Here is a 13,928-nt window from a genome sequence, read left to right on the forward strand (position 1 = left end):
AGAGTGGAGGCTGATGTAAGGTTTCTATGGTGATATATGACGTCTGTGTGCATAATGGGTGGATTTTTTATCAGTAATATCCGCCCTTCAATGACTAATATAGAAACGTAAATAGACCGCAATCAGAATAATCTTATTCAATATTGGCATAGCAGGAGATATTTTACATTCTTGCGGAAGTACTGCCTGCATGATGTCTTTTTGAATATTGAAATTATTGCAATACTTGGCACTAAGACACAATTTGAATTACTTGATTAATACAGCACGAGGCATTCGAAAACTTAGGCATCCATGGAAAACACAAAACGATGCCAAGTTTTCCATTCGCAAAGTAAAAAAGAGATAGCATAAGTATGACGGAAGAGGAGGGTATATCGAAGCGATTCTTACCTGACAGGAGGGAGAGTTCGCTCATTGTCAGCATATCCTTCGTCACGGCCTCAGGCACCTTAACCGGAGGCAGTTCAACCTTCCGGTGCCTGCTGAGGGTGAACGCGGCACCACCGCTTGACAGCGTCCTCGACACTCCGCCGGCACCCACGACCGCACTCCTCGCCGCACCACCATTAGCGTTCGTTTCCTCCAGAGTGTCCGCGCTCTTGGACTTGCCCTTCTGAGCACCGTCATCCTCCTCGTCCAAAGCATCCAGGCTGTGCGTCTTCCACCCCTGCTCCGCGTCCCCCCTTTGACCCTGCTGCTGCTGCGGCGGCTGCTGGGAGGCGAGGATGCGGGACAGGGCCCCCGAGTCCGCTGACGCCGACATAATCCCCGCGGCCGACGGCAGCCTCGCCTCCCCACCGTCCGGAACCATGGCACACTGCACGTCCCTCACGCCGCCGTCCGGGCCCTGCCCGTAAGAGTGGCCCTCGGCCTGCAACAGGGCCTCCCCGCACCTGACCATCTCTTCCTCGAGGGACGTCCCCAGGAGCGCCTCCGTCCCATTCGCCCGGTCCAGACCTGCCTCCTCCGTCGGCTCCTTCGAGAGCGTCCCCGCGTCCGAGTAGTAACTGCTGGTTATGCTTCCGCCCGCGTTGTTGCCGGCCCCCGAAACTCCCCCCAGGCCGCCCCCTCCCAGCACCGCAAGTATGCTATCCCCGCTGCCAGCGCCACTCCGCGGGAAAGTCAAGGGATCCGTGAAAACGGACTCGGAGCTCGACTCTCGGCTAACAGGGGAGAGGACGGGAGGGGCGGCCGAGGGGGAGTGGAGTTGGAGGGAGGGGGGCTGATTGGAGGAGGAGGAGGTGGCGGCGGCGGCCTCGAGGCGATTCACCTGCCTCCACGAGTCAGTCACGATCGGTGCGGTCTGAGGTGGAGGAGGTGCCTGTCCCTTGGCGGCTGCGCCTCCCTTGCCCGCCTTTTGCTGCTCTTTGGCTGGAGACTTTCTACCCAACAAAAGCTTCCCGCTACGGCCTTTGGGGCTCTCCTTCGTCCCCTTGCCCTCGGTGCCCGCCGACCCCTTCCCCTCCTTCCCCTTCTTCCCCTCGCCACCCTGTAGGTTCCCCATGACAATAGTCACGTCAACCCTTTCGCCCTTGCTCCCGGGACCCGGAGAAGAGAAACGCTGACCACCGGCTTTGTTTCTGGATGGCGAGAATCTCCGGATGCTAGGGATGGACCTCAGGAGCCGGCTAAAGAACCCGCTCGTGGACGAGGGAACGCCCCTTGCTTCGGGGAGTCGGGGAGATTCGGGGGCGTCGCCGTCGGCGTCTCCAGAGGAGATTACTTTCTTGGGGACAGGAGTCGGGACTGTGAACCAACTGGAGTCAGAACTGGCGTCATTCCCCCCGGCGGAGAGCAAGCTGAGGGTGGCCAGGGAATTTGAAGAGACGAGAGGGCGACGACCGTCGCTGGAGACACATCGAAGCGGTGTGGCCAAAGGGAATGGATTAGCACTTAACCCGTTCAATACCTTGGGGACGAGGTGCGTTTCGGTCTCCTCTTTGGACGCAAGAAATTTCCTCCCAACCCCACGCCCCCCGTCTGACACCACGCCCTCCTCCTCCCCGTCCTTGATCTTGGCTTTCAGATACCTCGCAATCGCCCATTCGCAGGTGCTGTCACCGTCCTCCAAGACGCGTCGGAACTGCGGCGTGTTCACCGGGCACCCAGCATCCTGACGGCCCGTGGCCCGCTTACGGTGCCGGGGGTCGGTGGCGACGCTGATGCGCGTCGAGGTCGGTCGCCCGGAAGGTCCTGAGAGAGCGGCGGCCAAGGCGGGGGACACCCGGTTGGATGTCGTGGGAGAGAACCTCGGGGAATGGGAACGGAAGCGGCGGAACCTACCGCCGACCCTCCTGGGGGTCCTCGGTCCGCCGCCGGAATTCCTCTTCCTCGCCTTCTTGAACGACCTCTCGGGGAAGTCGAGCTGGGTTCTCCCGCCCTCCGGAAGGAAGACTTCGTCCTCTACGTGTTCGGGACTTGGGTGGGACACCACCACCACGAGGAGCTGGTCACAAGGATGCTCCCTGGCGAGCCAAAGGTGTCCCTCGTCGTCCTCGACCACGTTGTATCGGGAGTTGTCGCTGAGGTTACGGGGCCCGTGGTGACCTCCGCCTCGCCCCCGGCCGTCGCGACGCTCTGTAAACCGACCCGGTGCATTGTGGGCCGGAGCGGTGGCGCCCGCCGTCGTTCCATATTCCACGGCTCCGATGGGAACGACGTCTGAGCATGCGCGCCTTGGTACGTCTGCAGGAGTAAGGGAAAATCGGATCGATATAAGAGAACGAAGTGTGACGAGAACGTGGATGTACACTACCGAGGGGCGTGGGGAGGTTAAGAGAATAATAGAGCAGAAAAACGCGTGTTAAGATACATGCGGATTTCGAAGTAAAAAAAGTGCTCTGCTCATAACGGATTCGAGTAAGTGTACTCGAAGTAATATTTCCCTTAGATACTCAGCAGGTATGAAAAGCCTGTGTTGGGGGCGTTTCCCAAAGGTTTGGCTGACGGTGCATGCAATGTCAAGGTATCTATGGAAATGAAAGGGAAGGTGATCCTTGAGAGTACGAGTGAACTATTTCAAGCACGCGATTCAGTCAGAACGTAATCTGGGGATATCGGCTTTAAAACGTTTAATGTGATAACGGTCACACCACATTGCTGGTGATAAAGGATAAGGAAACTGAACCAGATTTCTTTAGCCGGCAAACCACACTCATGGTAATTTTGGGCCTCTTAAAAAAATTAAAAACCTCGAAAAGCAAGATTACTATGTGGGGGAGACAGTTCCAATCGAGAAACCACTTACTGCTCTACCTGTAAGTCTGTAAAAATTGTGCCCCGAATAGTTTAGCTCTTATTGAACGCGCAAACCCTGGAAATGTAGTCAATAGCTCTGGAATTTTCTCCATAAATATATATGAAGTTAACATTTCATCATCAACGGCAACAGGGTATTATCCTGAAATTTAGCAATGAAGAATGAAAGGAATTGATTGTGATGCACACAACTGACAAGGAATTGATAATCGACGTTGCCAAATTCACATTCTACAGAATGCAAACTGCAAATAATAATTTCAAGGGAATAAAACTGCAGAACATTTTACAGAGCCGCAGGGTAAATTGTAATCCATTACTGTGGCTAACCGTTTTAAAAAAATCATCAGGCAAGAACTGAGGTCGAACCTACGACTAGCTGACGCACCTTGGAGGTAATTTGAATGTCTTAGTTCGAATTAATTAAGGCATACGTTTGTTTTTCCTTAGCTGATTTACAGCTTCAATGCAGATACATGAAATAGCTGCAATATATTTTAAACCAGAGTTTCCAAAACATTATTCATTGAAGCCTCCCCTAGAATAAGATGACTTCCATCTCCCTCCCCCGAGTACCGTTTTAGGCAAACGGACGGCTAATCGTCTGTGAGAAGTAAAGAATTATGCGAATGGAAGTCTACAACGTAATAATTACTGTAAATAATCTACAAGCATCTATCAGGTCTGAATACACGAATTAAATCACGAGTTTACCTTCCTGTCCGTCAGCATTAGCCAAAGAGAAGATGGTCAGTGAAACATGGTCAATCCCAATCAAGGCACTTTAAGAACCAAATTCAGCGAAAAAACCGCAAAACTCTATATTTTTGGATTTATGCTCTTTAGTTTTCCTATCTTTATGTCCACGCTTTCCGTGGTTTAATTCCGCACCTATCCGTGTTATCGCGACTTACAGTTTGGTAATCACTGGGACGTAATACGATTTAATGCGTTTACACTTGAAAAGCCGAAAGCATTAAATCATTTAAGTGATAAAAGCACGCATGTTTCAATGTGTCTTTGCAGCAGCCATTGCATTAGCTTAGTGCTCATGAGCAGCTCATTTGAAAAAAATATCGGATGAAATTTACTATTCAAGGCAAAGTTTCAACAAGAAAGGTGAGTTAAAGACGCCAAAGAGTTTTGGAATCATGTATCACCCTAAAGAGCAATGGTAAGCAAAGGTTATACCATTGAAAAGACACACATAAGTACTCCAGCTACGAGTATTTACATATCACCCAAATTCCAAAGCCAATCAAGTATACTAATGATAGTATAAAAGATGGCAAGTTATAAATTCGTGATGAAACTCTATAAGTATGCTTCCCGTGTGATTTTCAAGGTAAAGAATTATTAGAAACAAATTTATCAGTAAGAAGTCACATATCATTTGATACACGTAAAAAAATGTCAAAACCAGATTCAGGGTAAATTACTAAGCCACTATCAGCTAACTATAACTGATCCCAATATTTCATACTAGTATACGAGTTTTGTTCAAGTTCCAAGGTCTCTTCCTTCTGAAAAAATACATACGCCAATAAGTTAAATCTTCTAACTCGTATTTCTCAAAGTTGTCTCCCTGTAGACGTACACATTTTTCACAACGCCGACGCCATAGTTTCATGGACACTACTCAATTTGTGATTTCAGCCTTTGCCGCGGGAAACGCTCATTGAAGTGTCTTTTGCCCACTGGAAAAACCGACTGGGCCGCGGCTGAGGCTACTCGGGTTCGTTGTCACACGACGTTCGGATGTATTTGAACTATCGCATTAAAGCGCTTTAACAACTATCGCACCCACTAAAGCATATTTTCCCATTTATTACATCATCGCCGAATGCCTCACTCCTTTGACGATGAATTCCGATGGATGTCCAACCACGGAAGCGGAGAAAGCGAATGATTATGTGCTGTTCTTGTTCAATGAACTACACCATTTAAATATTGAAAACACTTCTTATTCGAACGGAATCTATTAAAATCATGCACATTGTACTGTACAGCAATCTATTACATACTTACATTTGAAAAGATTGCCTACGTTCTTTAAGTTTAACCAAATATTTCTATCTCCTTTCAGTCCGGAGAAAAAAATTGGAAGACTTTTGAACTTGAAGGCACCTGGTAAATGTCACGGTGGGAACAAAGTTCGTAGTGGTCTGTGCACTGTACAACACAGACACTTCAGGTATCTTAGAAGGAAAGAAAATAGTAAGGCATTGGGCACTGCTCATTTTGTGACTTCAGAGCTGGTTGACGTGTATTACTGAAACGCTTTCACCCCAAATCTTTCTAAAAAATGCACTAATTTTACTTCAAGCTATTACCCTAGAAGATTTGGGGTATAAGCACTCGAAACACAAAAGTATATCTGATGATCTTTCAAGAAGTCTAATTAAGAAACCAGATCCACTGAACTCTCGAAAGTAGAATAACATCACCCAGGATAGATACATCGTGCATACCAAGGGGATAAAGCAGTGAAAGAAACTTAATTTTGGTCTTTCAGATTTGGTATAAAAGGATTATCATAATTTTGGAAGAACTGATCAGTGAATCACAAAATTCCTAAGAATTAGACTAATTATTTGAAAGTCAAGGCTAGTATACGATACTAGGCCTTAGATACATGTAATGGGATAATTTATTACTTGACAAATTCCGACTGATGATCATTTCTCAACTGTTAAAATACAATCCCTCATAGATGCTCTCTAAACTTAAAACGGTGGGCAATGAGATAAACATCGAGAAAATCTATCGTCAATGTCACCAATGACGAGTTCGAAACAGCTTCAACTCATCCCTCCTATCGGTAAACAGTTCATCGATTCATATTTTTCTTTCATTTCTATCAATATTCTTTCAAATCTTATGCTAAATGTACATCTGAAATCTTCTCCGTTAACCTTTCCTTCGGCAACTACCTTCAGTCAGCCATCCTGTCCTATATGTTCCCGATAATATTGTTCTCCCTTGTTTTTCAGAGTTAACAGCAGTCTCCTTCCTTCTTTTGACTCTTGTACAGCTTTACTGGTAGTAATTTAATCCATCCATTTGAATTATTTAATTATTTGCTGATAACTTACTGAGCATTTTCCATTTTAGTGCACGATTTTCGAGAATTTAACCCTTAATTTATTCCGAAAACTTAAATTTTCAGTATTTTTCGCAGAAAAAACGTAAGAGTCTTCGTTCAATAGTTTACCGATAAGTGACTGCATTTGCCACCACTCATGTGTAATTAATTTTCGCTGGCAAACGATTAAAGGCGTCCAATGTCGTTTATAGCTCCTTTAAGGCGGAGGAGATAAATTTCTACCGCATGGTCCAACCCCAAAATCTTACCCCATAAAAGAAAAAATAATCGCAACACGCTGCAGAACAGTCAATATCACTCTCCTCTTCCAAACCACGATGCAGACTCCTACAACATCACGGTGTATAAAACTGTTCTTCGTGGTCGTCGATTTGCACTGTAGACTGGAGAGTTGTCATCTATTATGTTTCCATTCCTTATCGAGCAGGAATGTTATGAAGGATGGTTATTATTGCTGGGTTATGATCTGAAGCATCGGAGAGAATACTGCACTTACTTTTACCATAAAAGACATCGATCGGTTGGGACCAGTAGTTCCTGTTTTCGCCTGAACATAATCGAATGCGGGAATCCGGCCAGAATAAACTCAGCTTAATTGGAAGGGTTGCAGAAAAAATTTATGAAAAAATTACAGATAGGAATTAAGAATATAGGGTGCTGCTTTAATATTTTGCTAGCTTTCGCCGTCTATTTCTAAAGGGTCATCAGTCAATATAGCCTGCGTAAGCCATAAAATTAATGAAGAAACAGATGTTCCCTGAAAATTATGCCTAAATTCCAATAATGGAAGGCTTTTTAAAATTTAACTTAAAAAATTAGAGATTTTATTCCATATTGGTTAGGTCATGCTTGGCATAAGCGGGAAATACGTGGGATACGTACAGGGTCCGTACAATGGGTATCAGGACTGGTTCGCTGTATCCTCAACGGAGCGGTGGATGGGTGTTCGACCGGTCGGCTCGGTAGAGGGGTCTTCCACCCCTCAGGCGCACTTTAATTCAGTCGCCTCCGGGCATGCGTTGATACAGGAGGTGGATTTTTGTGGCGTGTGATTGTTTATAGTGTCGTGACGCCAGCATGGAGCGCACCGTTGAGCAACGCTACGCTGTGAAGTTTTGCGTTACACTCGGGAAATCCGCGTCGGAGACCCTTGAACACATTAAACAGGCTTATGGGGATGATGCCCTAAGCCGCACAAGAGTTTTTGAGTGGAACAAAATGTTTAAGGAAGGCCGGGAGCTCGTCGAAGACGAGCACCGCGTCGGACGCCCGACGATCGCTCGCACCGATGCTCATGTGGCCAAAGTGAAAAAAGTTTTGGACTCTGACAGGCGTTTAACCATCGCCATTTTCGATGAGGAGACCGGCCTCTCAGTCGGAACCGTCCTCACTATTGTAACGGAGGATCTTGCGATGAGGCAAGTGTGCGCGAAGCTGGTGACGAAAGTCTTGAGAGAGGAACAATAACAACAGACAGTAGCTGCTGACGACATTCAGCAGCTACTGTCTTAGCAACGTTGCCTCACCCCACCTACAGCCTCGACTTGGCTCCACCTGACTCCGCGAATAAAAAGTGAGCTCAAAGGATATCGGTTCGACCCCATCGAGGCGGTTCAAGCGGCGACGACAACGGCTCTCAACAGTATTCCGGAAACCGACTTCCAGCGGGCTTTTGACGAGTGTCAGACGCGCGGAACTAAGTGTATCGATGCAGGAGGAATATATTTTGAAGATTATTAGGTAATTTTAATGATAACTGCAATAAATTTTGACTTTTGGAACCAGTCCCCATACTTATTGTGCGGACCCTGTATATTGGCGATATTGCCATGGAACCAGATAAAGCTTAAAAAAATATCAGTATGATATGTGAAGCTTTTGCAATAAGAAAGTACGCTTGGCGCCTGGGAATCCTGGACACGTTCAGAACAAGCAAGACATTTAGAAAATTACGAGGCACTCCAGTATTCTATACATGCCTCAATAAGTTATTGAACCATTGAGAACAATGCGAAAATTTGCGTGTGTAAAAATCATTCGCTTTTCCCGGAATTCGAACCCGGATCCCTCGATGTCCAGCCGAGTGCTTCAGCCAGTTAAGCTACCGAAGAGTCCTCTTACTGACCGAGATTTTTGGGACTTTAAAGTCTTAGCTTTAACTTAATCTAATCTACCTTACACATTATGAACAGACCACGCTATAATAACGCCTAGTGCCCTAACATGTCCTGCCACATGCGCCTTGAGCGGCTAGTGGCTTGTAAATTAAATTTTGCTGCAAAATGCTCACATCAGATGCGAGGTCGTGAGCCAACCTGATTATGGGGAATAATTCGGTCAAAAGCCTCAAGGGCTACGCTAATTAGTATTAAGTCCTCTGAACTATCGACATGAATAGACCTACTACAGCGGACAGAGCTTTATTACTATGGAGTAGACACTGCTTAGGGAAAAATAGTTTATTCAATCGCATTGGAATAGTCTGAAGTAATAGCAGATAGAGTCACGGAGGGATAACGGCGGATATCTCGGAAAATCGGCGGTTGAACTTTGACCGGCAGGCTTATAACCCGACTGACCATATTAATCTCTATTCTTCACGGCATTAGATACTGTTAACAGTACTTAATGCAGTGAATCATAAAAATGTACACGATTATGTGGTCGGTTTATATTTTTATTCACAGTTAAGCTCTAAGCCTACCTCACAATAAACCTCGGTAACCGCAACAGGGCCTTATGGTTTTCGCTGTGGGAGAGTCATCCTGGTCGCAGGCGATTGAATTAGTTTTTCTCTAAACATCTCGGGTATCTTCGAGGTTTAAAGATGAAAAGGCAATATGTAAGTATAAGATCATATTGACAGTAATTTCGTTCGAAGTACACGAAAAAACTAATAAGTTCTAGGAAATACAAACGATTGATGAGTGCAGAAAAGGGAAAATAAAATTTAGTTGTAGTTTAGAAGAAGTCTAGCGCCATGAAGGACTGATAAATCAATCCATAAGAGAGGAGCTAGGCATCTTTTCGGCAGCTGCAAAAAAGGACACCAAACAGAAATAGTACGTATTATGGATGGATGAAGAAAAACTACAAATATTATCTAAGGCATATAAACTTGCGGTGAAGAGATGTAGGTTGACTGAGGATGAGATGGAACACCGATCCGGAGCAAGAACAACAGTCTTAAGTGTGCTGTTCACGATGATGAACACCAATAGATCATGAAAACTCCCGAGTGTGCACAGCAATTTATTGCATGACATAATTAAACAAAATAAAGCCATGCCAATCGACCAAAAAACAAAGCATAGTTAGGTTGAGCCAACTTTCACCGATCATGATTAAAACATTTTGTGCTTACGCTCATGAAAATATCATTGACAACGAAAGGAACTATAAAATTGCTGTCGGTTTCTAATTATGATCAAATATCGACTCATCCGAGGGAATCAATAAGTCCGCAAGGTGATCAGTTAAACAGTAATAAATGTTTTTCAGGAAAATTCACACCAATACGTACATGTATGAATGCATTTTTTAAAGTTATTGCGGCTAATATTGCGTTAAAAGTACCGTATCTCGAAGTTGTCCTGGACCTTCCTCGACAGACCGAAAAAGATTCATAGCAGTCCGCAGGTGAGGCTAGGAGGATGGAGGTACTTCCGACTATGATTGGTGGTAACGATAACAGAGCGCTGGTTCAAGGCGAAAGATCTCAAGCTTGCGTTAGTTTTAGGAAACATTTTCGGCTCTCGAGGAGTGTTAAGTACAGGCGATATTTTCGGGCGAACTAAGTTAAAGTCGATCATATCGATGTTCCGAGTCTCGGAACTTCCTGAAAAACCACAGGGGACACTGGGAAAGGAACTGGCCCCTATTTCCCCGTCCCGGTCAGAAAATGGGAATTTCAAGAGCCGCAGAATTCGCAGTCCATTCGGGGTGAGCTCCATCGTGGTACGTTATTACCGAGTGAATTTTCAATCGGACGAAAATACTTCAAATGATTTACAAACAAATTAAGTCTAATTTTCAATTGACTATACCAAGGAAAAGCTTAAAGGAGGCCAACGAATTCAAGGAAAAAGGACAAGTATACGGCGATTTACGAACAATATACGTGTAGTTATACTTGTAGAGAAAAAATAACTTGCGAAGATACTAGTTACTATGGAGAAGAAGAATTCACAGTCTCAAACAAGATGGCAATAAAATTCATGGCCTGCATAAGTTATGAGGAAGTTCCAAGTAACATTAAGGAAAGACAGGCTGTTACATGTGGAAGGGTTTTGGTACTTAGGCAGCAAGATAGATATAGTAAGCAGAATAGGTGTGGCAATGAAGAATTTCTATCAGCAGAAGAAACCACTGACGGAAAATAAAATAGTAGGTACAAGTATTCACACGAGGAAGCGAGTCACTAAAACTCAAATGTGGAGCTTCCTTATCTATGGATGTGAGACGTGGATGATAGGGATGACAGAAAAAAAAGAAGGTTAGAAGAAATGGAAATGTGGTTCTACCCTAGAATGATAAAATGGATAGACTGAATAACAAATGAAAAAGTGGGTCGAATATAAGGTGAAGATAGAAGCCAATGGAGGACGCAAATTAAAATAAGAAGGAAACTGATTGGACATGCCTTGAGGCACCATGGCTTTCTATAAAGACAGAAGGAAGCACAGACGGAAAGAATTACTGAGGATAGTCAGGGATGAAATATGAGAACCAAGGAATGGAAAACGTCGATGCAAGAAGCTATGAGTGAATACGAGATTGGCAAAGAACGGGACAGTTGGAGAGCTGCTACAAACGACGCCTCGGATAGATAACCCGTACTACTGATCCACATGTTACGAATAGTAACCTACAAAAAAATCTCACTTCAACTCGTTGGCATAATGTTTATGCTTATCTTTGAATTCATACCCTGGAATTGCATTATATCGATCTGAAATATACGCAGCTAGCAAATATGGCATAACTTAGAAATTGTTTAGTAAAGCACGGTATAATACCCGATTCTCAGTCGACTAGCGTGAAACATAAAAATTTTATCAATTTATTCTAACGAGAAAAAGCGGGATGAGATTCGATTTAATCATTTTTTTAGTCAATTAAAAGCGCAGTGGCCTGGCGGAAATGATAGAACTGTAAATAACTCTTTTACCAAATAAAATACACAAAACAAGATGCAAATATTTACCAACAGAATTAAAATAAACTCTTAATTAATACACTTAAAATTAACCTGTGGTCCAGGAACCAACTTTACTACTCAAACTTTAACCATTTCTAAGCATTTGGAATGGAAGTCATCACAGGAACAACCATATCATCACATGCACGGATGAACTATTAACATACGAGTAATCGTAGTAATCAACCCGAAGGTCGGTTTGGTAGGTAATGGTAGAGTTCACCCAAAACTAAGCCTCACCCTGTGCCGGCCATGGTCCCCAAGGAGGCAAGGGCGGGAATCGAACCCAGGCCTTTCGGTCAGTAGTCCAACGCTGTACCTCTTGACTACCGCGCCCCATATGTGAGCGGATTTACTACACATTATTTGAAGTGGAATTTTAATAATCTCTCAAAACATTCAATTTTTAAATTTAAATGCTCCATTACCTACCGCAATTTTATAATAATATAAACAGAAGTCGGGAATTGACACCAAGGACATTGAGTAAGAGGAGTTGAGAATCTACACCTTTATCAACAACTACCTCCAACTGCTGTCCGCTCTCTACCAACCTATGCTAAAGACAACCACCATTTACTCCACCTCCTCCACTCAACCGCTCTCCCGCAGGACACCTAAATCATCATGGCCACCATAGACGTCGTATCCATTTACACCTCAATCCCTCGTTTAGAGGGTCTCGCATCTCTCCGCCACTATCTATCCTAACGCCCCACTTGCATATTTCCAGCAATGAATTTCATCCGAATCTCTCCAACGTTATCCTAACCCACAGTTCCTCCTCCTTCCATAGTAAACATTATCACCAAATCCAATTTTGCGCGATGGGAATCATTTTCAGGCCATCCTTCGTAAAACTTCCACCTTTGCCACTTCGAGAAAAATTTTCTTTCCTATTGCCCCCTGAAACCTCTCTTCTGGGCTAGATAAGTAGATGACATATTCCTCCTCTCTCTATACAGCATTGATATTCTTAACACATTTACAGGTATTTCCTCCCTAAACAATTTCTCTTCTCTCTCCCTCACCTCCGCTAAATCTTCCTCAAAAATCACTTTCCTCAGCGCCAACCTTTCACCAATAAAAAAATGCACACTTATGTCCGCATTAAACCCATTAAAAAACAACAATGCCTCCATTATATCAGAAATGAAAAAATTGTAACTTTGTGATTCCACAGAAATTTTATTACGATACAACTCGGGTTTCGACGTTCAACTTCATCTTCAAGTTGAACGTCACCAGTCAAAGTTACTATTTTTTCATTTCCAATATGAATCGAATCCATAAGATTACGCCGGAAACCATCCATTATATCAGTTGCCACCCATCGCGCCCAAAGCGCCTTTCCGCACTCACTCACCATCTGCGGTCACTGAATCTGGAGCAATCCAAAAATCCTTGAAAAATTTCTTACACATTTTGAGAAAGCTTGACTGCATATTCAGAGTCCTATCGAAATATCCTCCGAAATTTTCACGCGCCCAACTTACCCAAGACACTAGCTCACACACTCTTTCCGTCTGTACAACTCACTTCCCATGAATTCGGTTCCTAAAGCATATCCTCAAAGGCTTTTCCTAATTCTAACCAAACACAAAACAACGGCAAATATACTCTCTGACTGCCCATCCGTCACTTTTAAACGGCCCTTCAAGTTATCGGACATATTGTCATCCACTAAACCCTAATATGGCTCCTCCGTTGCCAAGTAATCTACGCTGGTACCTTGCAAGCGACTCAAGCGAATAAACATGTCCCATCCTTACAACTCCTTTCTTTCCTTTACAACTGACCAATCCTCTCCCCTCCCACTGCACTGTCCCATAAAAATTCGGTAGTATAAAATACCAACTGAACTGCAAGCTCCGCCCCCTCCTACTACCACCAATTCACCACACCCCTAAACCTCTTGCACACCTTCCACGCCATCCTCTCTACCAGCTGCCAAACATGTCTCCCCCACAATTTTTCCTTCAAATACTGTTTTAAACATATTACTTATCACCTTTCTCCCACCACCTCAGACACATTAATGCTTAAAACCCTCGAGGCAGCGCGTATTTGGCTCCTACGAGCATGCTCGGACCCGGGCATGAACTTTGTCAACCAGCTTGTACCCTCCCGATTCCCGTCGGCCCCCACTCCTTTCGTCCGCCCCTCTCAATCACCCTCTCCCCTATCCGTCGCCTTCCCTCCTGCTCATCACGTGTGTTATATATCTTCTTCCTACCAGTGGTTGTGCCACCGAAATATTCAGAAAACAAAATCGTCAGTGTTCTTGTTTGTTTTTTTGTGCTTGATGTCGTCATCACGCCGATGACTATCATTACAGAGAGTCCCAAAAATCAGTAGAAT

General features: G+C 44.5%; 1 protein-coding gene across 1 annotated transcript in view; it reads right to left on the reverse strand.

Moving 5' to 3' along the window:
- LOC139700343 (protein cappuccino-like) overlaps positions 1-1,507 on the reverse strand; it is a 171,451-nt gene extending 169,944 nt beyond the window's left edge. The window contains exons 1-2 of the mRNA XM_071598982.1: positions 1,274-1,507; positions 394-1,225 (exon numbers count right to left, since the gene is read on the reverse strand). Of these exons, the coding sequence (XP_071455083.1) occupies positions 394-1,225; positions 1,274-1,507 (1,066 nt within the window). The remainder of the gene's footprint in view (positions 1-393; positions 1,226-1,273) is intronic.
- Between the last annotated feature and the right edge of the window lie 12,421 nt (positions 1,508-13,928).

The sequence above is a fragment of the Hetaerina americana genome, unplaced genomic scaffold (assembly GCF_022747635.1).
Source record: "Hetaerina americana unplaced genomic scaffold, ioHetAmer1.1.p SCAF_10, whole genome shotgun sequence".
Taxonomy (NCBI): Eukaryota; Metazoa; Arthropoda; class Insecta; order Odonata; family Calopterygidae; genus Hetaerina; species Hetaerina americana.